The sequence below is a fragment of the Eschscholzia californica genome, unplaced genomic scaffold (genome assembly GCF_041429995.1).
Source record: "Eschscholzia californica isolate CP2 unplaced genomic scaffold, dmEscCali1.0.p SCAF_4, whole genome shotgun sequence".
NCBI lineage: Eukaryota > Viridiplantae > Streptophyta > Magnoliopsida > Ranunculales > Papaveraceae > Eschscholzia > Eschscholzia californica.
The window spans coordinates 3,648,232-3,675,321 of NW_028238461.1; the positions used below are offsets into that span (position 1 = coordinate 3,648,232).

The 27,090-nt window shown below is 38.3% G+C and overlaps 2 protein-coding genes and 1 pseudogene across 3 annotated transcripts; 1 reads left to right on the plus strand and 2 right to left on the minus strand.

Moving 5' to 3' along the window:
• Positions 1 to 4,668: 4,668 nt before the first annotated feature.
• Positions 4,669 to 7,789, minus strand: NTT (C2H2-type zinc finger family protein). The gene is made up of 2 exons (XM_086638219.1): positions 6,627 to 7,789; positions 4,669 to 5,369 (listed from the first exon to the last, which is right to left on the minus strand). The coding sequence occupies exons 1-2, from the start codon at positions 7,476 to 7,478 to the stop codon at positions 4,914 to 4,916; spliced, it is 1,308 nt and encodes a 435-aa protein (XP_086494345.1). The 5' UTR covers positions 7,479 to 7,789; the 3' UTR covers positions 4,669 to 4,913.
• An 8,388-nt stretch (positions 7,790 to 16,177) lies between these two features.
• LOC147541665 (uncharacterized) lies at positions 16,178 to 17,282 on the plus strand (annotated as a pseudogene). The gene has a single exon (XR_015223084.1). The product of XR_015223084.1 is annotated as an uncharacterized LOC147541665 (transcript).
• Positions 17,283 to 18,090: 808 nt separating this feature from the next.
• Positions 18,091 to 26,780, minus strand: LOC147541666 (alpha/beta-Hydrolases superfamily protein). The gene is made up of 12 exons (XM_086673782.1): positions 26,635 to 26,780; positions 26,133 to 26,564; positions 25,239 to 25,330; positions 23,863 to 23,981; positions 23,289 to 23,424; positions 22,552 to 22,603; positions 21,627 to 21,727; positions 21,025 to 21,207; positions 20,627 to 20,784; positions 20,474 to 20,528; positions 18,968 to 19,021; positions 18,091 to 18,788 (listed from the first exon to the last, which is right to left on the minus strand). Exons 2-12 carry the CDS (start codon positions 26,368 to 26,370, stop codon positions 18,312 to 18,314), a joined length of 1,665 nt encoding a protein of 554 aa, XP_086529908.1. The 5' UTR covers positions 26,371 to 26,564; positions 26,635 to 26,780; the 3' UTR covers positions 18,091 to 18,311.
• Positions 26,781 to 27,090: the final 310 nt, after the last annotated feature.

A 27,090-nucleotide genomic window follows, 5' to 3' on the forward strand; every position in this document is an offset into this window, starting at 1 on the left:
TTTCATATTCGGCTATACGCGAAAGAATCACATTTCTATGATTAAAAAAGTTAACAAAATATACTGTTATATATAGTTAATCTCTCTACCTCATGTCCATTTGTGAATGTGGGAAGAATTTTCAACCCAAAACCTCTCTAATATATTTGAGAATCTCCTCTATCTCATTTAATAGGAATTTTCCAAATGATAGTTTGAGATGATAAATGGGTGGTGGGTGAATGGCTTTAAAAACTTTAAGCAAAGATGTTTAATTCGAGGCAATGGGGAGACAAAGCTGTCCCCTTTGTGTTGGAAAGTTAATTTGGAGGGAGATGACAAAATATATTCTTTGGTATTAGGATTGAGGAAGGATGCTTGTTGGTCTCCTTGACAAGGTTTTTCTCCTATATTAATTATTATATATTAAAATTGATATATGGGATGATATTAACTAATATAAAGGAGGAGTCCCAGGATTTATTTGAAGTTAAGAAAAAAAAAAAGTCAAAATGATTTAGAATTATGATTTATGACCATCATCCATAACACTACTGTTAGAATGGATTTGACTCTAGAAACAGTATGATATCTCGTGTCAGAATTGATATGAGCAAATCCTCATGTATCTGCATTACTATTAAGAGAGTCACTTCATGTTGGGATACTAGTCTACTTGTTTTGGAAGTGGATAATTTAAAGATTAAATTTTGAAATTAAATAACATTTTTTCTAGATAGTTTGCAAACTTATCATAACTTGTTGAATTTGTTAATTCTCGCTAATCTTCATGTATCAAATGTCAAATATCACGACGTACGTAGATCGTAGGCGTCTTCAAAAAAAAAAATCTCGCTAATTTAGTTTGTAGATTCAAAATGGGTTTACAAATCTTGTAAAAATGGATTAGTAAATCTTGCAAACTAAGTTTGCACATACTCGCAAACTTGGTATGTGAAATTTGCAAATTGCGTTTACGAGTGCGAATGGATCCAAAGGAGAAGGAGAAGAAGGCTAAAAATGCTAATTTGCACGACATTTTAGAGGTTCACATGAGTAAGTTTTGCACGTATTTTGCATTTGCTTTTTGTGGGTTTTGCATATATTTGTTAAGATTTTTACTAGTTTGCACATATTTACATAGATCAGTTCATCAGTATTCAAAACAGAGAGAGAGAACATACAACAACTGACAACATCCAAATATGTCTAATAAAAGTTAAAATTAACGGTTTAAGTTCGCTCTAACAGCATTAAGTTAATTCTAACGACGTCAATAACACAGTCAAAGTAAGATTGTGGTTTGTTCTGGACCTGGAGTATGAGTAAACATTGAAGTGGAACCCTTTGACAACAACGAAAAAAAAATTTGAGACCCAAATTTAAAAATATCCCTAGAAAAATGTTACTACATCTTTTAACCCAAAACCCAACACAAAATTGATCATTCTAACAAAAAGTGCTTGCCATGATAAGCACGAAGACTCGGGGTTATTATCACACAAATCGAGTTCTCTAGTTTCTAGTATTTTACAAACCCCGTTTAATATTTTTATATTTACTTAGTGTTATTTCGTACTAGTGATGACAAGTAAATTTTATTTAATCTGGAACAAAGACCAAATATAATTTAAGATAATTTGTAGAGGAGACACTCACTACTGTCATAGTGTCATGTATGAATAAAGTTTAGTGTTTGCATGGAACGTCTCTTCTTTTTTTGGCTAATATGGACTCCTAGAGTCATTACGTTTAATACGGTATAGATACACGCCATGAAATGAACTGAATAAGTTTGACAACTACTATCACTAAAGACATCTTAAGCTACAACGGTCATATAGAAACTCTTAAGAGCATCTTCGATGTAAAACTCAAAAAAAATCTGTGTTCGTCCTATATGTCAAATTCTAATTGAGATTTTCATTTCTAGCTAGCTTGGTGGTGAAAATAGATATCAAAACTCTTTTTTTGTCTCCAATGCAATCTAAACCGCGATGACAACATTACAAGCACATGGCAAGGCGTACCGTATAAGGCGGGAGGCGTGCGGTAGCGCCGAGATGCTTGTTTTACTTACTCACGTGGCATGATTATTTTTGTAAAGAAATATTTAGTTATTTTGAGAATATATGAAGACTTGATTTCTATTTGTTCCAACTCAAATATCGATGAGTTAGACAATCAAAGATATATAAAAATGACTCTATTTCTAAAGTACCCTCTTGACATATCTCTATTTCACCATCGACACGTCATCTTTGAGATCTTAATTGAGTTTTGTGTTGGAGGAGATTTTTTTTAAAAAACTCCAAAAATCTTATGTGGCGCACCGAGTTTCTAAGATTGAGTTTTGCATCGGAGATGATCTGAAGCCATTTTAATGGCATGAAACTTCATTCCTACCTTTACTTTCTTTACACCCTTTAACACAAAACAACAAATGATGAATTTCACCTACACCGTGAGTTGAATGTGCTATCTCTGAATTTTCGGAGTAAGTGTACAACCAACAGAGAATACGTAGAGCTCACATAAGGTATGGTCTGCTGGGCTCATTTGGAAGCAACAAGATAAATGATCTCCATCTTCATTGTAGTAATTGTTTAAATACTGCAATTATACCCATTAAGAAAGTAAAAAAAAAAATTCGGTAGGCCCTTGGAAGCATTCAAAATTTTGAATGCCATAAAAATTTTGCTCCACTAAATTTTACTTAAGAGATAGTTTTATTTTCGGTTCAAGAGTTAACTTCTTTCTTTGTTTTCCCTAATCTCTCTCTCTCTCCCCCTTCCTATATGAATAGACTTTTAGAAGAAATTCCAAACTAGAGTTCTAGTTTGGGTACTTTTCCCAAATCAAATTCGGTGTTCCAATAGAAGAGACGTTCTGGCTCCGCTAGGAAAAGAGAAAGAGAAAAATAATGGTCGGTAATGTTGAGATACTATAGGGATGGTTGAAACAGAAACAAAGATAAAACATTCATGATGGAAACTAACAAGTTAATTTCTAAATCAACACCGACAGAAAGATTCCCCATTCACTCTCTGGTGTACTCTCCTTAACAAGACAAATGATATTTTAACTCAGTGAAAAGACGAAAATATTACTCTGTGTCTTATTAACCACCTCAACTTAAGGTAAAAAAAAAAAAAAAAAAATTCTAATGAATCAAAATTGAAAAAAAATGGCGGTAAAAATACAGGGCATGTGGAGCCCATGCAATGTCTTATTTGTGACACAAACTGATACAACCTAGCTACAGTGAATACATAGAGGTAGCACATCTATCTACTGTAGTATTGTTAGTGCTTTTGAAATGACATTTCGATAGATAGCTCCTTCTTTTGACTCTCTCTCTCTAACTCACTATGATCAGTAAAGCTGCTTCCAGCCTGCCATTGTACCAGTCAATACATTCAACCTTGTAAACCATCTTGAGTGCTCTGGTACTACTAGCTGCTACTTAGTTAATGTTCCCCCCTACCTTCTTCTTCCCTTTTGTTCCCCTTACATTTATTATGTTACATCATATTTCTCTGCCCTAGCTCTAGCTCTTTCTTTCTCTGTAGATCCTTCTCTCTCTCTCTATATCTCTCTTGATCACTCAACTTCTCATGCTAATCATTTGATTTGAATTTCCAAAGTACTTAAAAGTTCGATCTGTCTTTTTTACATGCATGTCATGCCATGTGTTCCATCCATCCATCTATCTACCCTTCGGGTATCATATGCAGTAGTACTAGTACCACTACTTCATAAAAAGCTTATGCTTTTGCAGGGATTCAAAAGCCTACATACCCAACCCTACTTATATATGCTCATTCTTTTTTTAATTCCCTATACTACTACTACTTGACAAACAAAAAAAATCCACGTCTCTAAAATAGCCCGACCAATTATTATATGGGTGTTTTAAATGTGCATCTCTTTTTTATTCAGACCCGTTCTTATTACAGACATTTTTCGTGGATTTTGAATTGAGCAAGTCCACAGACCAGGCAGTCCGAGGACAGATTAGTCTCCGTATGTGATGTTCAAGTCCAAAATGAATTAGGCCCAATGCGAGTGCACTTGGACTTGCCTAGTTCATAGGGTGCGAAGAAAGAAATCAGACCTGAGTAAAAAGATAAAACAAGACCGCCTATAGATGTTTTTACGTTTTCAGTACTGCATGGGATCATTTAGCACAAGTAGTAACCAATCATAGTCATTTTGAGTCTTGGTTGAAAAAAACAGGTCGAAAACTTCAAGTCTAACTCATGATCCAAAACAACTTTAGTCCAAAATGAGTTTGTAATAGACACAACTATCATATTTGTTTTTATAATATGTTTTTTAACAATAAAAGTATTAAAATGTTTATACCACTGTTTAATAGACAACTTCGACTCATATAAAAATTTCTTCAACAAACAAACATGAGCATCATTTCATTTAATTTGGAAGCCCTCTGGTTCATGCATATATATTTCTTTTTTCCAACTCACCGAGTTTTCTTCTAGCTAGCTTATAGGTTGAAGGTTTCACTCAGTCTACTTTCCATCATTGGCACTTTTAAAGGTCTGACATCCATCAACGTCTTTGTCTATGTTTATGATATTTGTGTGAAAAGATCAAAATATCTCTTCTCTTATTAAGATGGAGTCACCACGGAGGTACTTGTATCATTATCCGGATACAAATAATGACAGGAAGTATTCTATATATGTAAAGAGAAATTCAATTCATCTTAAGCAAATTAGACAAACAGATATGGAGAAAATAAAATACTTATCTGCTTCATTCAAATACTTCTGGCTAATAATCTAAGAAAAGAAGAAAAAGGGCTGACTAAGGTTAGTGAGTGATTCATTATCGTCAATCACAAGCTCAATTTGATAAACTCTTATAACTGCAGATGAGCAATATATATATATATATATATATATGAATTACTGTGAGGACTCGTGATCATCATCTTGTTCAATTTCAGAAAGGGCATCTTCTTCTTCCTCTTCTGCAAGGCAGACATCGTCGATGCCATAGGCGGCATGTCCGTCTCCAAAGGCCTTGATGTGGTCTTTGAGAGATCTCTTGTGCTTGAAATCTGACCCACAAATGCAATACCATAGCTTCCCACAATTCTTCTCATGGGTTCTCCAGTCACCGCGTACGGCGAAGGCCTTCCCGCATTTCCTACACATGAAGGGCTTGATCCCATGTTTCCTCTTGTAATGCGTTTGGAGTGTCCTGAAGTCCTTTAACGGCTTCGATCTTGGGTGGTCTATGTTATTTCGGCACGCAGGTGCACAACAATAGCAAGGCAGCCTAAGCATAGCTGTTGGTTGAGTTCCTCTCAGTGACTCCGGGCCTTTTCTGTATTGTGATCCATGCCCCCACATGTGCATCTGCATATTCATTCGTTTTCACTAACATGTGTTAGAAACATCAATCAATATCTTCTATTCAAGATCGGAAAATGCTTCTGCCAATCGGTCTGTAAATAGACTACAAAATCGTATATTACGTTAAACAGTTGAGGTGACACTTACACACACTCAAGATGACCCTTAAAATTTAATGTATCCTTATGACAGTCTCTAAAATAACTCTACCTGAGTCATCATGGAGTATCTAATAAAGTGTCTCATTGGAGATAATATTTTTTTTTTCAAAAACCCTAAAAAAAAAAACTTAATTAGGGCATCCATATGTAATTAAGACAATCATGTAGGAGCTTGGAAGATAAAGATTATGATGATTAACTAGTCCCCTTTTAGTTAAAGATTGATATGTTTGGTGCTCAAGTTGGTCACTAGTCATAAAACACATAGAAAAGAAGGGAATTTAAGTGATCATTAAAGAAGCAAAATAGACCTAAAAACAAGTAAAAGAAGGGAAAGTTGTGGGGTACTATTTTCATACCACAAAATTTTGACTCAAAAGTGTACAAGGCCTGTTGATAATTGAGTTAGAGGGTTCATGGTGAGTTTGTTTCAGGTAATCCTGGCCAGAGTACGTAACCGGAGTTATGGCCGAGCATAAACTCGTTAATCTACTATATATATATGAAGTTGGAATAAAAATGAAAATCTTGTCAGACGCTTCTTTAACACAGTTACCGGGACGAACGATCATGTTGGTACATGATCAGAAGTAAGTAGTAGTAGTATTATGTACACGAGTTTCGAAATAGTATTAGTAAAAAAGCACAAAGAATAATGGCCCATCCTGAATAGTTCAATCACACAAACGGGGGGAAGGCACTGAAATCAGTCTGGTGGTCGATCCCCATCATAGAAAGAAAAAGAGAGATTGAAGACCAATTAACAGTCTACTTTTTACCCTATAATTAAATCTAAGATAAGATCATAAGAATTTATGTTTTTTTTTTTTTCAGAAAATAAAAGAAAAACTCTTCTTTTCACCACTTTCTTAAAATTTAACCCAAATGAGAAAAAAAAGGAAAGGAAAGCTTATGTGTAAAATGATGGAAGAGATGGTTATGGAGAACGAAAAAGTGACAAAAATAAACATGAAATAATGACTCTATGCCCGGCTACAATCCTGACCGGAGTACGTGGTCGGGTTAGATTTAGTGAGAGACCACGGCCGGGATTATGGTCGGGCATAGTATTAGCGGTGATAGTATGAATACAAATTACCTGCATGTTGTTGTAGCGGTTGAAGGTCTTGAAGCAAACAGGGCAAGAAAATTGAGTAGGACCAATTAGAATCTGAGAAGGTGTTGGTATCCAGTACTGACCCTTGTTTAGCTTACTGCTGCTGCTACTACTACTACTGCTGTAAATACTAGTACTGTTGTTGTTGTTGTTGTTGCTGGTGGTGAGGTTATACCCCGTGCTCTCACCGACAGCCGTTGCTGCCACCGTTACACTTCCATCAGCTCCTGCTGCTGCATCTTCTTCACCCATATACTGCTTCTTGTTGTTATTGTTAATCATATCCGTAGTTGAAGAACCAGAGAAAGTGGAGAATGAAACCCTAGATATCAGATCAGCTGTTGTTTTACTATTTGTAGTTATAGAAGTAGAATTACTTTGTGTGGGAAGACCTATTTGGAGGGCAAAAGTTACAGTTTCTGAAACATGAGGATCAGATAAGCAAAGTTGTTGATGATGATGATTAATATCATCTCTAAACAACCTTCTAACTTTCTCAATATTATTATTTTCGTCTTCGTGGTCATCATCTTCCATGGCACTACAAGAAGTTTCTTGTTCTTCATGTCTAACAGGACTAGTGGTTAGAAGGGGAAGAGCTTCTCTAAGAGGAGGAGATGGAGGTGGGGATGGTGTTGATGTTGATTGTTGATGATAGTACTGAATACATGAAGAGTTGTAATTGATGTTGTTGTTGTTGTTGCTTTGAGGGTAAGGAAATGAAGGGTAGGTTGAAGAAGAGGATGAAGATGATGATGAATAGGGTTGGAGATGATGATGATGAGGGTTGAAGTTGAACCATCCTGTGAAGAAATTGGAGTAGGGATCTGTCATGGTTAATTGATGAGTAAGGAAGGGTAAGAGGGGAAGATGAACTGTTCCTTTATTATAGGGACATATATATATAGGTAGGTATAGAGAGAGAGAGAGAGAGAGAGAGAGAGAGAGAGAGAGAGAGAGAGAGAGAGAGAGAGAGAGAGGTAAACCCAAATTAGGGTTGTGGGAAGAGAGTTATTGGAATTAAAATGAGCAATCTAGGTAAAAAAGAAAGTATGTGGTAGAGAGAAGCTAGGAGGAAGAAAAACAAGGAGGGATGGGGAGAGGGTAATTGGAGAGGAGAATGAGAAGATATATCTTGGGACTCTAAAGAACAAGGTCCATATTGGAGAGTGCGTTAAATAAACAAAAACAAAGAATTAAATTTACCCTCCTACTCGTTTGGTGAGAAAACTAAAGGAAAATGACAAAACTTACTCTTGGAGGTTGTCTCTCATGTAACAGTACATGTTAGATTTGAGTGTTTCTTTCTTTTAGAGAGAGAGAAAGGTATTATTAGCTACAAGAGCTGCTGCTACAACATGGGGCCGGGGTCACACAAAGCTACATAGAGAGATGGGTTACATACACACTTACTCTAGAGAGTAGAGAGAAAGAGAGAGATGATTCTAATGTGTCGCTACGTACCCTAACGATAGGACGAATCGTGTGTCATTGCTAATGTCGAAGTCTTTTGAGGTGGCTCGTGGAACCTTCACCAAGAACAAGACACCATACCTGTAGCCACAGGGATAGATCTAAGGGGGTGCGAGGGTGTGCTGACGCACCCCTCGATCCTCCCAAAAAAGATTAGTAAGAATTTTTTTTTATTCTAGGCGACATATATGACACCGTCCTAACTGACTAGTATGGACGATTTTTTGTTAGCGACAGTTGTCGTCCGTCGCTAATGGCAATGTTTTCGTGGCGTTTGTGTAAGGAAAATTTTATTTGGGTTTATAATTTCGTACCCCCTAAGTCGAATTTCTGGATGCGTCCGTGCCTAGGCTTGGGTCAGAGGTGTCTAAGACGGGGACAATATCTGCTAAGACGTGGGGTGTCACAAGTGGTATCAGAGCTGAATGTTGGATTCAGAGCCAATTTAGAATTATTTCTTCTTGTCAAACTTAAGCGAATGCGGACTTGGACTTGAGTTTGAGGTGGTAAAAGCGGAGACAATATCGACAACTTGTAAGACTTGAGACGCTACAACATGCACATTGGATATGGAATGAGAGAGAACCTAATTTTGAACTGTTAGCACACTAAGTAATGCGTTACCAATACGTAGGTGTAAAAAGAGAAGATACATACACATACCTTTTTGTTTGTGAAATAGGAGGAGCTAGCTCGGGAAGGAGACCATACTTTGCTCTCTTAGCATAGTAGTAGTAGTATCCCCCAGCATTTGCTTCGTAGTGAGAGCTTTTGTCGGGTTGGGGGGGCTAACAAGTTAGGGAGATTTTGGGAAGACTAACTACTATGTTTATGTACCCTTAAAACAATACCTTCTCGTCTCTTCATCATTGTCTTTTTTTTATCTCATCAATCTCCACTTGATCCCCCTCGATCTGCCCCCCACACCTTCTCTATCTAATCTTTACCCACTCGATCTAACATGACTTTCTCACTTCATATCTAGGCTCTAGTAGTAGTAATTACTTCCTCCTCTCACTCACTCACCCAGCCCTCTCTCATTACATCCTCTTCTTTTACCCTAGATTCACTTTCTATAATCAATAAATTTCTTCATCCACTTCTTTTTAGAAAAATTAAATGCCACATAGGATTCTAGAAAAATTGAACACTACATAAGAGTACTCGATTAATGGATTTTAGAAAAATTAATTGCCACATAGGATAAGTAGATTTTTTGTGAACTCATATTAGCCTATCCAATGTGAGACTATCTAAGATAACTCGTATTTTTTATTTGAAATTGTCAACGGGTTAGAGGGCCCGACCCTTTACAACGAAAGAATCAAAAAATTAACCAATGAAAAGTTCGAGTCAACTAAAGTAAACCATATAAATTCAACATCAAGACAAAAAAACAAAGAAACTAAGGATGACGGACTCTGATAACACCCCTTTTATCATCCCTCAAAATCTTTTGTAGGTCTTCCGGTAATTCTGTTGGTAACAACTCAATAGTCCCACTAGCAGGTCGCATCTTCGAGAGATAGTCGGCTGCCTGGTTTATCTCTCGAAAAACATGTGCAATGGAGCACTCCTCAAATTGTTCCCATAGCGTCCGGATCTCTCGATATAGTCGCATAACATGCCATGGAGGATCTTTCTCAGTGTTAGTTAAGATAGTCACAGTTAATAACGAATCAGTGGCTATTCGAACCCGAGACCTGCCCATTTTTAGGGCTAGTTGAAGACCCATTTTGACCCCCTGCATTTCATGTGCAAGAACCGAGATTCTTTCCGTCACGGAAGCTGCTGCTATTATTGTTTCCCCTCGCGAGTCCCGCAGAATAGCTCCATATCCAGCAAAAGTGGGATCATATGCTCCATCAGTGTTAATTAGAATGTAGCCAACAGCAGGTCCTTGCCATTTGCAAATCGTTGGGGCCTTCCTGACTAGTGGGACTGTTATATTCCATCGATCTAATATACATCTAGCCTCATTCGTGTCTAATATCACCCGTTTCCATGCCATTGCCTTTATTTTTATCTCACTAATCACTTGCCGTAAGACCTCTTGATGTGGTTTGCTCGAACCACGAAATACTCGGTTATTTCGTTCAGTCCAGATATTATAGATATAGGCTGTGAAGACCACACTCCCCAATCGTCCCAATATCGAGTCACCATGAAAGGTGTCCACACACCAATTGATCTCCTCTAACCATATTCCTGTATGATTCCGGCGAATACCTAGCATGAGTAGTAGTTCCGTCCATATTGTGACCGAATAAGAACACTGAAAAAAGAGGTGTTCGTCTGTCTCTATTCCAGAGTCACATAAAGGACAGATTTCATCCACCTCTAGACCCCATGCCCGCAACTTAGTCTTTGTTTTCAGACCCCGTTTAAGAGTAATCCATGCAATAAATGAGTGTTTCGGTACCCCCTCTTTACACCACACCAGCCTCGTCCACGATAGTTTATCGCCTTTTCGTCTTATAGAGTTATATGTATCCTTCACCGTGTAGTCACCCGATGTAGAAACTTTCCAGACCACCTTGTCCCTCTCTAGACCTCCCACTTCAACTGCATGTAAAGTATTAAACACATCACCTAGGGCCTGACCAATGTGATCTGGAAATACCCATTTTCCTTCTATAAGAAAATCGGATACCCGAGCATCTTCTCGTAATTGTGGCCTGAACCACCGATCAGTAATAAAGTATTTAGCAAGTGACCCTTTAGGGTGCCATATATCTCGCCAAAAGTAGGTATCTTGACCGTCCTGAATTAGGTATTTGACCAACCCCTTTGCCACTTCTCTACTGCCAAGAATTCTTCGCCAACACCAAGAACAACTACTAGGAATCTTCATTGTCCAGAAATTCTTACTTCTGATCAAATACTTCTTCACCCAACGAACCCATAACGTATTTTTGTCACTGATAATATCCCACACATGTCTAAGGTTCATTGCTGTATTCATGGTTTCAATATCTCGCAACCCCAACCCACCTTCATCCTTTGGCAGACATATATCAAGCCACTTCACTGCTGGTCTATTGCTACCTTCTTCTAACCCTTTCCAGAGAAACCTATTGAAGATCTGAGTAATCTCTTTGAACACTCGCTTCGGTAAGACAAACACAGAAGACCAAAATATAAGCATACTGCCTAACACCGTCTTGAGGAGGATAAGTCTGCCTGCGTAAGAGAGGAAACGCACCTTCCAAGATTGTACTCTACTCTGGATTTGGTTTAATAATGGAATGCAGTCCTTATACGCTAATCTGGAGGCTAGTAAAGGGAGTCCAAGATATTTAATAGGCAATTCGCCTACCTGAATACCAAGCATTGCGCCGAAATTTTCAGTTTCAACCTCGGTCATGCCTGCACAGAAAAAAGCACTCTTTCCTGTATTCATAGCAAGTCCTGTACTTATAGCTAGTTTGCTTAGAGTATCACGAAGAGCTTGGGCTGATCCTACATCTCCTCGCATAAATACCATGAGGTCATCTGCAAAACAAAGGTGAGTAACTATGGGATCCTTACACCGAGGATGAAGTTTGAGTCTGCCGGATTGTTGTTCCAATCGAATCAATGAGGAGAAAACCTCCATAACCATTACAAATAAGTAAGGTGAGAGAGGACACCCCTGCCGCAAACCTTTCCTGCCTTCAAAATAACCATGTGCACCACCATTGACCATAACTGAGAAGCGAGGGGTGGTCACACATTCTCGTATCCAGCCTATGAAACGATCAGGAAGACCAAACTTCTTCAAAATAATAAGAAGAGCGGACCATCGGACTGTGTCGTATGCTTTCCGAAGATCGATCTTGACCGTGCACCTGTCAAGGCCATTGGACTTTCCGTAGTCTCGTACTAGTTCATGTGCTAGCATGATATTATCTTGGATCAGACGACCTGATATGAATGCTGATTGGTTTTCACTTATAAGAGATGCAGCATGACGTCTTAACCTGTTCGCCAGAATCTTAGTGATACATTTATAGACCACATTACAGCAGGAAATAGGCCTGAAATCACTAAGTGTAGCTGCATTAGAAACTTTTGGGATTAAAGAGATTAAAGTTGAGTTTACCTCCCGCAGCAACCGACCCGAGCGAAAGAAAGATTCTATCGCTCGGGTAAAGTCAGTACCCACAACTTGCCAGCAAGTTTTGAAGAACATAGATGAGAATCCATCAGGTCCCGGGGCTTTGTCTGAGCCTATAGCGGACAAAGCTTCCAAAATTTCATCACTGTTAACTATTCCTTCTAAGTGGTGTGAAGTGTTAGTATCTAATATATAGGGAAAGTCGAAACTCGACAGAATTTCCTCCTCCTCGGTATTTGACATCTCTGTACCCAATAAGTTTATATAATAGTCAACAAACTGTTGTGGAATAGCCTCTACATCAGTTATCTCTGAGCCGTCTTCCCCTCGGATCAGAGTAATGTTGTTGCGAGCTCTTCGTTCCTTCACCGTGTTATGAAAAAATCGAGTGTTCTGGTCATCTAGATTAAGCCACTTGACACGAGACTGCTGTTTTTTCATAGAGGTTTCTATTGACATCTTAGAGATGTATTGCTGGACTGCCTCTCTTTCCTTTCTTCTCAATTCTCGATTCATGGGTTCCCTAAACAATTGCTCCTGACAATCATACATTTCAATTCTAGCCGATTCAACCTGATTTGGCATGTTCGCAAATCGGGCTCCTCTCCATTGTATTAGCCGGTTCTTCATTGCCTTGAGTTTTGTAACTAATTGGTACATTGGATTGCCTTCAACTCTGATCGTCCATGTTTCACTCACCATATCTATGAACCCTGGTTCCTCTAGCCAACAATTAAAGAATTTAAAGGGGCGTTTACCGGACTGTTTTATCTCCTCTAGAGCTACCACCATTGGCGTGTGATCGGAGCATCCAGGAGGTAAGAGAGTAGCTTTAACGCCTGGAAATAAATCAAGCAATTCGATATTCATAAGACACCTGTCAATTTTAGAAATAATGTTTCGAGTTCCCTCTTGAGAATTTGTCCATGTATGTCTATAACCCGTGTACGGACAATCGATTAGGTGTGTATTTTGGGTACACCTAAAGAAATCAATGTAGTGACAAGGTCGAACTGCATCACCTCCTATTTTATCATCTGCAAACAGAATGGAATTATAATCCCCCATGAACAGCCATGGCAAATCGTAGTGTGCTACTAAATCCTCAATCTCAGCCCACAAAACCGCTCTCCCAGCCGAATATGTATGACCATATGCAATAGCTAACATAAACGATTTTGTGTTCCAAACCACCTGGGCTGCTATCAATTGTGATGATCGATGAATTAGTTGAACTGATAATACATGGGGATCCCACATCAACCAAATTCGACCATCTCCCCCTCCATCGTAGTTCTCCAAGAAAGACCAAAAAGGATTTATGCTCCTTTGAATCCTGATCTTGTTCCGGGCCAGCACCTTTGTCTCCACTAGGCCACACAAACTTAGCTTTCTGATGCGTACTAGATCCCTTACCTCCATTATTTTACTGTCAGCGTTCAACCCACGGACATTCCAGCAACCTACACTAACCATTTATAAGTTTCGAAGGTCTTCGGCCTGTTTGTCTCTTATCGTTGGTGGACCGCACACCGAGTTCTTTATTATCTTTAGAATTCCTTCGTCTAGGCTGGCTAGATACCCAAGGTGTAGGACTAGCTGTAGCATTAGTTCCATTTTCTTGGCTATACTCCTCCCCAGAGTCACTCTCACTCGGTGTTTCTCCCATTCGATATGTCACATCCCCCCTCTCATTTGGTTTCTCTGTATAGGAATTCACATTAGTGTGAGGAGAACCCTGCCCCTTAGTCTTGTTAATACTTTGTATGCATTGTCTTTTAGCTGATTGCAAGGGGGTTTGGTCTGATTTCCTGCTCTCTGTCAAACTTTTTTCCTCTGCTAACATGGTTGATGTCTTCCCCTTTTTGTGAGATACAATAGACCACCCTTCACCTTGACTGGAACTTTTCTGTTCCAGTGCACCTTCCTCAACCGTCCCTTGCTGCTGCAGAACCTGTTTACTAGGTTCAAGTTGGAAGCACTGCTCCTGCTCGTCGTGGTGTCGTCGCATGATCTCGACCTCCCCATACCTTGGGGTAACTCGGTTGGGATCCTGCAATGCCAATGTCCCTCCATGAACGTCTACCATTTGAGTGTCCACCTCATCTTCAATTCTATTTGCAGTCATAGTGTTCCTGTCACCCATGACCAGGGTGGTGCTGTTGGGTTCCACAGTCTGAGCCTTTTGGGCATTTGCTCGAACAGGTGAGGCGCAAAGTCGAGTAACATGTCCAAATGCACCACACTGTGTACATTTGTGAGGTTTCCATAAGTAATCCACTCTAATTTTAATCTCTTTAGTATCATTAACCCTGACTGGTATCACTTCAACCAATTCCTGAGTTCTACTTACTTCGATACATACTCGAGCAAAATTTAGCCGAGTCTGACTTGCCGTATACCGATCCATTGATAAAATACGACCAAGATAGCTTGCAATCAAGGAGATACCTTTATTGTTCCAGAATATCATTGGTATGTCATGAAGATTTACCCAAATTGGAATGGATTCTAGTTCAGCAATGTCGTGTTCAAGAAACAAACGCCATGGTCGAACAAAGAACAGCTTGTTCTGAATAAAAACTGGTGGTAGTCGGAGGATTCTCTTTCTATCTTCATCAAGCGATAGTTCAATGATATACGCTGCTTTACCATGGATGGTGAGCTTGAATTCTCCCTTCGGTTGCCAAGCCCTAATTAGAGCATTTCGGATTACTGTATATGGAGCTTTATCTCCCACAAATGCTCCAACTAGAAGAGTTTCACAATGTCGTTGTTCGTCCTGGAATTCGTTTAGGTCTGCTACCATAACCCGCTTTCCATCAATCATCATTGGTTCAGTATACTCATAGCTTGTTACCTCAGAAGAAACCTTTGAGCTAAAAAGAGCAGCCCAGTTTGGAGTAGATTTTGACCAATTTTGTTCATTGTTTCCCGAATCTCCAATCGGCGAGGGAACTTCTGTTGCCGCCTGTGTGTTCTGTGAGGAGGGGTGAGATCCCCCCCCACCGGTTGCCATGATTACTCGTATGTTCTCTATTCTCTAACAATCTTGTGTGTAACACTGTAGTTGCATTTATTTGAAAAGTTTTGTTCCTTCTTCCATTTACTCCCTCCCCTAGCCCTCCGACTCACTTGAACGCGGTGCAAATGGAGAGATATATATGTTCAAGTGAGATGTCGTCACATCAACTGAAGATTGGGGGAGCAAATGGAGAGAGAAATATAATTTTTCTATTTACAATGGAAATCTTGTAATGACTCGTTAATTGTCATAGTCATCAATATTCATATTTTAATTAGTAATTCACGTGTATAAATAAGGTAGATGTAGCGATGTATGTAGTAATAAATGTGTTCTCATGTCCCTTAAGATGACTTTAAGGTATTCATAGGGGTTTTAGAGGGCCTAAGATGCCTTTGAGACGGTAGTTATAGAGTGTATTGGATTCATGATGTAATGACTTTTGAATCCATATGAAAGGATCAGATGATTATAACACCCACCCGTCAGCTAAAACTTTCGTTCACTTCGCCCTTCACCGGTCAATTCAAGTTCTTTTAATCTCAACGGTTGAATCATTCAATGGTTGAGATTAAAACCCTCAATAAACATTAATCTCTATGTCCACATTTGTGTCTTAATTTCGTTTTTGGTTTGTCTATTTTCCAAGTTCTATATAAAAGTAAAGTATAACAATGTTTATTCTTTACAACACTACGCCTTACTAGAAGTTTAGTGAGGAATCTTTTAGTACTATTTTATAAATTGAATTACTATAAAATTTAGTAAGGATGAGATGGAACAACTGATTCGTCTTTAATGTGATTCACAAATTAGTTATCTTTCCCTTGCTAAATTTTTACGGTCCTTTAGGTATAAACAAACAATTGCTCTCAAGTTTCTTCACCTCGTTCAACAAAAAAAAAAAAATGTTTCTTCACCTCCCCACGCCAGATCTCTCTCTCTCTCTCTCTCTCTCTCTCTCTCTCTCTCTCTCTCTCTGTGCACTTCATGGTTCAGTTTTCACCATCAATTGTCCTCCCAAATTCTAAACTACCAATTAGTAATCACATTAGGACACTGTCATTTCTAGTAATCAGACTTCTTGCATTTTGAATTTTGAATTCTTTTTGTCCTTCAGCAAAAGTGAATATTAAGTCAAAATCTTTTATGCACCCACCCGTCCTGTATTCCCAAGTAACCGACAGAGAAAGTAAGCAATCTTATCCTCTCTTTAAAACCTCCTTTATATGCTGATTATATCCATCTAACAAAAAGCAAAAAAAAAAATAGAAGAAACAATGAACAGAAGACGACTAGAGATGATGAATGAAGAAGAGAAAACACTAGTAAAACGCATAAAGAAACAACAAATGGTAATAGCAATGAAAGGTCATCCAGGGACCGGGAAGAGCACAATTGCACGATCATTAGCTTCAACACTTTGTTGCCCTCTTATCGATAAAGACGACATTCGTGATTCTACTCATGAATCTCTCCCTCTCTCTTCTTCTTTTCCTTCTCAGGTCTTGAATGACTTGTCCTATGAAGTCATGTTTCGAATTGCCCGAACACAAGTTGATCTTGGCCTTAGCGTCGTCATTGATTCACCACTATCTAATATCAGCCGTCTCAATAGTCTCCGTCCACTCGTTTCACTTCATCCAAGTTCAATTTATGATAATAGTAGCATTAAACTTGTGATCATCGAATGTAAGCCCCAAGATGAGGTGGAGTGGCGTAACCGCCTCGAGAATAGAGGTGCCACGGCCATTGCGGACGTCGGCACCACCAGAGTCGTTGTGGCGGATAATGAAGAACCAGGAAGAAACAGAAGACAGTGGTGTTGTCGTTCACACAAGCCAGCCACTTGGGCGGAACTTGAGAGGTTGTCTTGATACAAGGGTATGATGGGTGTTGGGATTATGATGTAGGTGACGTGCCCAAACTTGTCATTGACATCACTAGTAATAGTAATTACCAACAGTATGGGGGTGATGAGGTTAATGATAGTAGTACTATTGTTTCTTCTGTCCTTCATTTCCTTTCATCCCTATCATAAACCTTCTCCTCACTTTAGCAATCGCGACACAACTACCGAAAGTTAGACAAAGTTGGAGCAGAAAATGATATCAATCGTCAGGAATTCTCGGGATCTGTTACACGAATCTGGAGAGAGTTGACTTTCAAAACTTGGCCATTGATTTCATTTTCTGCCCAAAATATGTTTTGACTTTCGGTAGCCAATCATTTTCCTAGCAGTATGTTATCTCGTCGGATGGATTTACTTGCAGTCTAGAATGAGTGTAACCTATTAAAATTCCAAGGTTGTATGGTTCCGTTGACTTGTTTTACATAAAATAAGAAACATTAGAAGATCGTAAACTCTTGTTTAATTTGGTTCTCAAATAAAGTTTTTTCCTATAGTTCCTCGTTCTTTCTCTTATAAGATGTAAACCTAATGAGCACAACATTGTATAGACAGGGTCAGCCCTAACTTTTGTTTCGCCCCGAAACATATTACCCTAGTGTAGCTTATATGGATATAAAGTTGACAGAACTCCTCAAACCAAATTGATGATACACACCAAAATTCAAGCTAGAAAGAGATTTGGGCAAAACCCAGTATGCAAATTTCTAGTCACAAAAGATATGTCAAATTCTTATACAACTCCATATGTGATGTTTTTGAGTTTGTGGAAACTATAATTTGCAGGTCTGCGCATAATACCTAAAATTTGCAGACACTTGCACATGTTGGTATAGGAAGTTAGGCCTAAAAAAAGTATCAGCAACTCTTTTTAACCAAGACCAACAAATAATTACATCTGTGGCGTAATAGAAAAAATTAAAAACGAATAGACACGCAGTTTGCTAGAATATTTTATCAAGATCTTTCATTCAATTTATATACAAATATACAAGGAGCAACTAGACAGTTGACCATTAATACAGCATTCAAAGTGTTGCGATTGAGTTCAGTTTTGTGCAATAAACGAATTAATGATTCGGTACTTATTATTTGGTGCTTCTTGGTGATTTGAAGCTTCTATCTTTTACTTACACAAACCACACTTTTACCTGATTTCTATCAGTTAGCCGTGGTGGTTGCAGATACGACACTTAGTGCTCTAAGCTCAACATTTTGATCCGCCTCATTGCAAGGATGCTGCATAACCATAGTTGCATGTGCAGTTTCCGCCACTATTGTGGCCGAGAGCCGTTCCTCCTTTGGGCCCACACAAGAAAAAGACACAGAGACCCCTACAAGAGGGGTCTTTCCAGCGAGACCGTCTATGCCTTCTTCATCTTGGTCATTCTTCAAGATGATTTGCCAGTCGTCTACTAGCTGCAGAGAAGATTCTTGCTTTGCTTCCTTTTCTTTTTCGTGCGTTTCAAAGTCAAACACGGTAGGGAGGATCACATAATCATTTAGAGGGTTGTAGAAGGGGTCTACGTCACCTGCCTTTAGCCACACTTTTAGAATGCGGAATACATGACGGTCACAGATGATACCCCTATGATCACCAGCAACTCCAACCCTTGCCTCTGCATTGAGCCCGTCTGCCTGCATATGACAGTGAACAGAACTTTATAGTATCAAGTTGTGTATATAGCTAACCTACTGGTTATTTATGTTTCCTGCCAGTACCAGGTTGGCAGGTTCCTTTCTTCCCGAGGCAGAATCGTTGTTCTCTAAGATAATTTGTTTCATAAATCATAAAGGTTTACAAGGATAAGTTATACCTTGGCTGATTCTGCTGGAACTGTTCCATCACCATCAACACATACGTAAGTAGCCTGAAAATGGTACAAGTATATTATGGTGTAGGATGAAACACATCAAAACTATGAAACTACCAATGTAAAACAGATGGTATATTCATAAATAGTAAACTCTCTTTGCATTAAGAATAAATTAATCTTGGCATATGCATTGGGATGCATCAGACGAGTCAGAAGATAAAGTAGCCAATGGTTACTAAGCGGAGGGGCCAACATACGGCACCTTAGTAACGTGGGTATTGAGCAGCTAAGATAAACTAATATCTACTTTGTTGTAGTAGCAAGCTCCATTAAACTAAGTAGGAACAGCACCCACGGTTGCAAATACAAAAGCAGGAGTTGTAAAAGCAGAAGAGTAAGCAAACGAAACAACACACTAAACTAAGAACTAACAATAAGTACACCAGACAAAAAGCAGTTGCAAAAGAAACCTTCAGTACTATAGTAGAGAATGTCTCTCCACACCACGTATAAACTTGCTCGTGCTCTCTAATCGGTCAAAAGGTACTGGTGAATGAAGAAGTTACCAGAAGACAAGGCCCAGTAGGGCCGCAATTTCGCCAAGCCCATACGGGATTAGGCTATCTTCGCCGAAGAAAATTATGGTCCGGATAGACTTATCATGGTATCGGAAAGCCCAAACGCAACACTAAGCCCCAAAAAAATTCAATGGAACGTGCAGTTCACTTAAGATCAATTGCATAACTTGTATGGCAAGAAATGTGTAACTTCGAGGTCCAACCAACCAAACATTATCCGAGCAACTCTATTCCACTGGAGCACGCAAATGCCCTGGGCTAATAAACTGTTCTTTCTTTATTTCTCAAACTCATGGAAGGCTAGACAACGTGTGCCCCGTAAAAGCCCACTTTGTAAGTCCCTCTCTTTTCAATCTCTCTCTTAAGTGGGAAGTTCTTGACTCGGAGATCATTATGGATCGGATCGGTCTACTCTCGATCCCCCAGTTACTCGGGTGGATCAGGCGATCCCAGCTCACCAGCTGCATAGATAACACTGCAAATGGGTTCGGCTGATGCAGCTGATGGCTACTAAGAGTGTGGGTCAACCACATACGGTGCCCTTAGTAATTTAAGTATTTACCAACCAAGATACATTACTAATTTTAATTTGTGAAAATAGTATTAATTTCACTAAAAGTAATAGACATAATTAGTTAACTAAAATTAAAGTTGAAACGATTAAGGAAAAAAGGTTATAGCAAGTTAGAAATTAGAATCGCCTCCTAAAGGCCATGTAAAGGGGCCTCCTTTGTTCTCATTAGCCATTTTTATATTAGTCCAAAATACACAAGTTGTTGGTAATACTTTATTTTTTGTGTTATTCAGTTGATATATTTTGCCGTGTCTACGTCAAAAGATTTCACTCTTTTTATGGATCGCCCAAACATTACTTGCAGGAAAAGTATAATGTATAGCTGCAGATTCTTCAATAAAAAAAAATTATTACCTTTGATGATAAAATCTGCGATAAATTGGAAATAGGTTCTTGCTCACTTCCATAGCTGCAGAGCAATTAAACGAGTATTAGAGATTCCTAATGCACTTACTTATGTAAAACGACCATTGAACAATATTGTGGAATAGATGAAGAAAGCAATACCAAACACTATGAGGAGTATCATAATTGGTCCCGTATATATTGTAAAATTTTACTTGAGAAGGAACTTTAGCAGATGACAAGACTTCCTGAGTTTCATGAGCCCATTTCAGAATCTCAAGGTTGAGTGGTAGGGTCATATCCACCCCATGGTAATTAACCTGGAAAGCAAAGATATTCATTAGGTCCCACGCTCAGGCAATAGAAGCACCAAAAGATAAGAAGCAATGACAATTTATGCAGCAAAGCTTGATGAACCAAACAGATGGCATCAAAATGTTATCGAAGCTATATATGATGTCTTTTTGACAGAAGTATCAAACTACTGCCTTAAACTTGTTCAAGCTACAACGATTTGGGTTGATGAATCTCGTGATGAGGAAGGGTAATTGATAGCTGACCTTGTTGCTCGACAATGCTTCTTTCAATATAGATATTCCGTCAGCAGGTGTGTAAGACTCTAGCATAACTTTTGGCTTGCCATTGCTATCATGCTTCTCTCTCCATATTTGCAGAGATGGGATACTTTGCCAATCAAAGTTGGGGCAAGCCATCAATTCATATATAGATGGACATTCTATCAACTGTAAGATACGAGTTGTTAATATTCGTCTATTATCAATGTTCAGGAAATAAAGCAAAGGGTAATCATTAAGCAATTGAAAGACTTCAAGTTCGCGTAGCAGAATCTTTCAATGATAATGAAGAGACTAGTATAAAAAAAGTAACTATTCACCCAACCTCCTGGATGGCATCAACGTAGTACTGTGTGGTTCTGTCAACTTCTGGCAGAAAATAAAAATTTCACATCTTTCGTTGCCCACAAAAGATTTAAAAGGATTACGGAAAAAAGATAAACTCAAGCTCTACTTTAAGATCCCTTCAAGACAATCATTCCATAACAGTTCCTTGGTATGAATGGACAATACATTCAAACCACAACTATTGTCATTATCCTGACATCACGAAAATAAAGAAAAGCAGAGAACTTGAGAAGTTTTACCAGTTGCTGCATGCTCCATTTTGATATGAAAAAATTTTGTTCCCATCCATTGACGAAGGACATCCCATTTAATAGGCAGGTTGTGATATATCCAGGAGCACCTGTTTTACACAATAACACGACACCAAATCCTATAAAACTGAAAGTTGAAGGTAGAAATTCTGAATCTCGTGATATAACTGAAAGACCAAAAAATAGATGATAAGTAAGAAGCTAACTCATGTGTGCCGATGGCCTAGAGGAACCATGTAAATTTCCATTTTGGTGTTTTAGTTAGTACTCCAGAAAAATTTGAAGCAAAATCTTTTCAACTTCTAAGACTTAACAAAGAAAACCAGGTAGCTTAAGAAATCATGTCAATTTTCCATATTAGTGTTTTAGGCTTTTACCTAGTACTCTAGAAAAATTAAAAGCATATCCCTGTCAACTATTAGGTTTTGGATAGTACTCTTCGTGACAAATATTACGTAAGAAATGCATATAAAAGTACGAGGACCACACAAATGTTTCAAGTGGTTCACATCTTTGCATTTGTATTTCTTGTTCAGCGACGCTACTAAGGAAACGCTTGATATACCATGAATGTCCGAAAATATTCACAGCCAAACTTATGCCCCAGTGTTGTTTAGCTAGGTGCAACCATATAATCCAATTTGTAGTTAGACAATTTGGGGAAAAAATAAATTTTTTGTAGGTGTCAATGATCACAGTTTCCCACTAAATTTATGTCAAAAATAGATAGTACGAAAGCTTAAGTTTGATTGCTGATATGTGCATATGTTAATGGCCTACCAAGCAAAGCTCGGATTTTCATATTGCAGCTTCAACAACTCAATCTACCAGGATTCCCGCAAAGTTCCCATGTGTTACACATGGACTTGGAGCTCTATACAAAAGTTTGATAGTGAACAGTTTAGTTACTCACCCCGAAATGGCGAAGCAATTGCTACCCAACTGTTAACATATTTCTCAAATACCTACACAACCATCCAAGTAGTAGAAACGAATCAATACTTATAGTAATTTCAACTGCGATAATTAAACGCACAACTTGTGAATTATGGCCTACAAAAGCACAGAAGATAGCCTTGATATTAAGTTTCCTTTCCACATAGATTTGGCAACGACTGAAGCTTCTTTACCACACATCCATGCAATAGAAATATCAAACGAAGTAACAATAACAACTTCAAAATTCACACATTTTAACAGAACTCTCATAATTGCAGCTAACTCAATTTATTATGGCACAACGGTTGATTAAATCGCTAGAGCTGGACACATGTAGAGCCTCCTAATGTGTGAAGACATCATAAGTATATTTTGCTCCGTCAAAATATTACTAATTTTCATATCACCCTCATCAATTAACTGCTAAAATCGACGTTTTTTAATGCTTCTTTAGTGTTCAAAATCTTAAACCTCGCTCATGCTAAATGTACAGGCCTTGTGGGTCCTAACTCCTACATACTTGTGAGATCAGAGGCATCAACTCCTACGGCCAAAGCACCCAGCACCAACACACCAACCTATGCCTCTTATCTTGGTCTAAGATAGAACAGCAAACAATGTGTAAAAGCATTTTCCTGACTATTTAGTGTCGTTCCAGTGCACACTCCCAACTCCTCAAGAAAATAGTTAAATCGAAGTTGTAGCCCTTACATCATTGTGCAAGCTCATGAAACATTTGACCAGAAGACCTCCCATAGAGTGACTAATGATATTTACTTTCTTTCCTCCTGAAGCAGTGTAGACTGACTCTAGTTTAGCAGCAAACTTATCCAGTGTTTGTGGAAGCCTGAAAACACAAAGAAAAAACCCCAAAAGAATAAGAATTCCAATAGATTCCAAGTGAAACTAGGTAGAACAACTGCATGGAGCAATAAGATTTTCAATTAATAATATCAAAACATGAACAATGCAACAAACCCAAATATTTACAGTGTGTAACGTATATGTTTGCAGTGTGCTGTTGATGGGAACTGACCAACGCAACAAACCAAAATATTTTAGTCTATTTTATTTATCTTTTACTAAGGCATTATCTATTTCTTAGTTTTTCATTAATGAGTAAAAGATGTAATTAGATATATATTAGACTTGTTAATTAGATATATAAAAGGATTTAAGTTGATTTGATTTTACTTTGGGTTTGGGTTTTGAATATTACAAAAAGCCTAATAATGAAATATTAAACAGACACATTTTGACTGTTTTATTCTAAAACATCACTTACCTATTACTTTGTCGAAAATCATAACCAAATCCAAATAGCGTCTTTCCTTCTTGAAATCCCCACTTGAGCATTTCCATTATCATTTCATGGAAATAACAAACACAATCACTTCCGATGATCTGAGAGACCAGAAATTAACAAGGAAAGTTGTTAACCAAAGGGAAAAATGCTACATCACAATCAGCACAAGAACCAAAACACAATTTTTTTTTTTGTTTGGGAATTCAACTACGATCTACGTTAGTCGTTACAACGCATTGATGCATCATGAAGATGTAATAAGCACGATAACCGCCTAATTTAACCAAGAATGAAAGAGGCCTAAAGCCCGACAAATTATTATATTATTTATAGCCTAAATTACACAGGATAAATCTTTGATGGCAACTGCTTCCACCGAGACTCGATCCCACGACCTCATGGGCTTAAGAGGGGTGTCCAACCGTTACACCAAAGGGTGGTGGACCAAAACACAATTACTATCACTTAAACAAATACGAAAATAGCTACTCGTGTTCGGTGTTCAAGTAGAACATCAGCGCCATGCGTCTTAATCAAGGTATTAAATTTTGATCTCGATTAGCTTTGAAATATGGATAAAATTTCGATTCTATACATTGGTAAAAGCTTTAAGGCTAGAGAGAGAAGCTCTGACACCGACTGGTTTTACGGTGTCAGCGGCGATGAACTTGATTCACACCTGAAAGCTAATATCCACCTGTACCACTATTGCGCCATTGCACAAACATAGCCCGTCGTACTATCGTGATTTGTGAGGTCGGATAAAGTCTTCAGGTGAGAAACACTTTTACCAATGGCTGGTTGGAACTCACACCCTCTGTTGTAATCCGATGGTTGGCATATCAGTGAAGTCGGAAAAATAAAGCTTCAGCTCATCCTGGACTAGGGGGATTTACCATCTCTAAACAAGGATATTTTAGAGAATGGTCGATAAACCTCCCTAAAGAGGACATTCTCAGTTTGCCTAACTTCACCGACAAAATGACACTAGATAGGACTAGTGAGTCTAGCGACAAGTTACTAGCAGAAAACAATAGAGTTTTCGAGATGGAAACAGCCTTTGGCTATGGAAAAGCGTGGAAAACGATAGGGGCGAATACATTTGGGCTTAGCAGAAAACTTTCGTACTAGTGAGTCTGGCGACAAGTTATTAGCAGAAAACTTTCGTACTACTCAATTATGGCCCAAGTGAATCATGCAGTCCTTTGACAGAAATATAAAAAAATTATACTACCACCTTTAGAGACAAGTTCAACTAAAATCATATAAAGAAGCTTAAACTATAAAAGGCCTCTCTACAATTATTAATAGAACCACTTTCAAAAGATGGATTTTACGGAAATGTGAAGCATTACCAAGTCCGGATCTAAGACATCAATTGCGGACAATCCAAATCTGTCTTCAGGTACAACAATTCTCGTGCTCTTATCCAATGACACTGTTTCACCTGCTCATTGAGTTCAAGAAGAGTTCAAAAGAGCTTTGCAAATTTAGAAGCTTATGATATTTCTAATATAGAGGCGCATAAAATGCAAAATAACCCTTTCAAGTATATCAGCATGAAGCCAACCACGGGTAGCCCAGTTGGTCAGTACATATACTCTGCAATGCAGAGGTCCCAGGTTTGATCTACTGGAAGTGCAAATCCAGGAATATTGAACTTGGGTTTAAATGAAGTAGTTTATGTAGGTTTTAGGCCATTTCATTCGTCAGGCTATAGGCCATTTCATTCGTCAGGCTATAGGCCATTTAATTGTTCGGGCTTTAGGCTCAGTAGTATTTCGGCAGTTATTGTGCTTATCACATCGTCTCGATGTATCAATCAATGCCTTGTAACGATAGATCGTAGTCGATTTCTCAAAAAAAAAAGTATATCAGCATGGATATAGTTGCCCAGGAACAAGGAACAGAACTGGTCACCACAACATAGTAAACCAAAGAAGATAAAGAGACAAACAACAAATGCATCACATGATTAGCTACGGCCAGACTGTAACTAGGGTTTCTGCTGGAGTTCTGGTGGAAATTGACCAAAAGGAGCTACAATCCAGAATTAATACTTGATTTTTACATGCAAACAACTCCACCCAAGTAGTACAAAATGAAATCAGAATATGTGAAAGCGAGTATGGTTATTGATGGTAATCATGTAGGGTTTCCGTTCAGATATATTACACCATGCCTTGACTCCAATGATGACAAGTCAACGAACAATAATTGAGTAATTGAACAAATATAAAAGATCGTACCAGTAGAAGGATCAAATTGGGACCAAAGCTTTGTCCTGAATTCATGATCAGCACCGAAAATTCGAACCCAGACTCGTTCTTGTTTTCCACTATCATCAACGGCGTTCAGTATCGAACCACCAATACCAGGCACCAACAAGACTGGATCAAGATTAGGGTTTACGTAAGCTTGTGGTTTCTTAATGATCTTCAACCACAGCTCCAACGACCTAATTAAATCTTCGAGCAAAATAGCCATCTTCAAAATAACAACTCAATCGAAATCCCTAGACTTGATCCTGATCTTCCTCCGTGGTGGTTAAGGGATAAATAGGAGGTGAACAATTCTTCCACGGGTGAACGACCTTCTTGTTTACTCTACACCCGCTGGCCCCACCTTTTTCAGCCATTTGTCTCGAGGCGGCTTTTTTGAAAATGAACACCTCTCAATTACTTCTTCCACCCTTCAACAAAAAAAAAAAAAATTACTTCTTCCACTCTTCAACAACAAAAAAAAAATTACTTCTTCCACATTTTCAATTCTCTTTTGATCTCTTAAATTTTTCATATACTTTTTAAGAGTATTGTTTACAGTTCGATCTTTGAAGAAGGAGACTAAAGAATAGTTTCAACAAGGCTTCATTTCGTTTCAAAAATCGGTTAAAAACCTCTAGGTTTTATGATTTTAACTTAAATGTAGTATTTGAAATATTTTCGAAGTGCTATAATCTTTGAAAAATATTTATCATCTGGTTTTGGTTGATTTCGTATGATTTAAAAGTGACTTGTAACTAGTAATAGAGTGGAAGAGATCTGAAAAAGTTACGAAAAGTCAGAGACCGATTGCAATCCTAAAGTGTAAGCAAGTGTTCAGATTGTCCGATCTAAGAAGGTGAGCAAGGTCTCAGGCTAAATTGTCTAACACTTTTCGACTAAAGCCGAGACCAAATAGTATGATATGTTTGAACTAGATAACCCT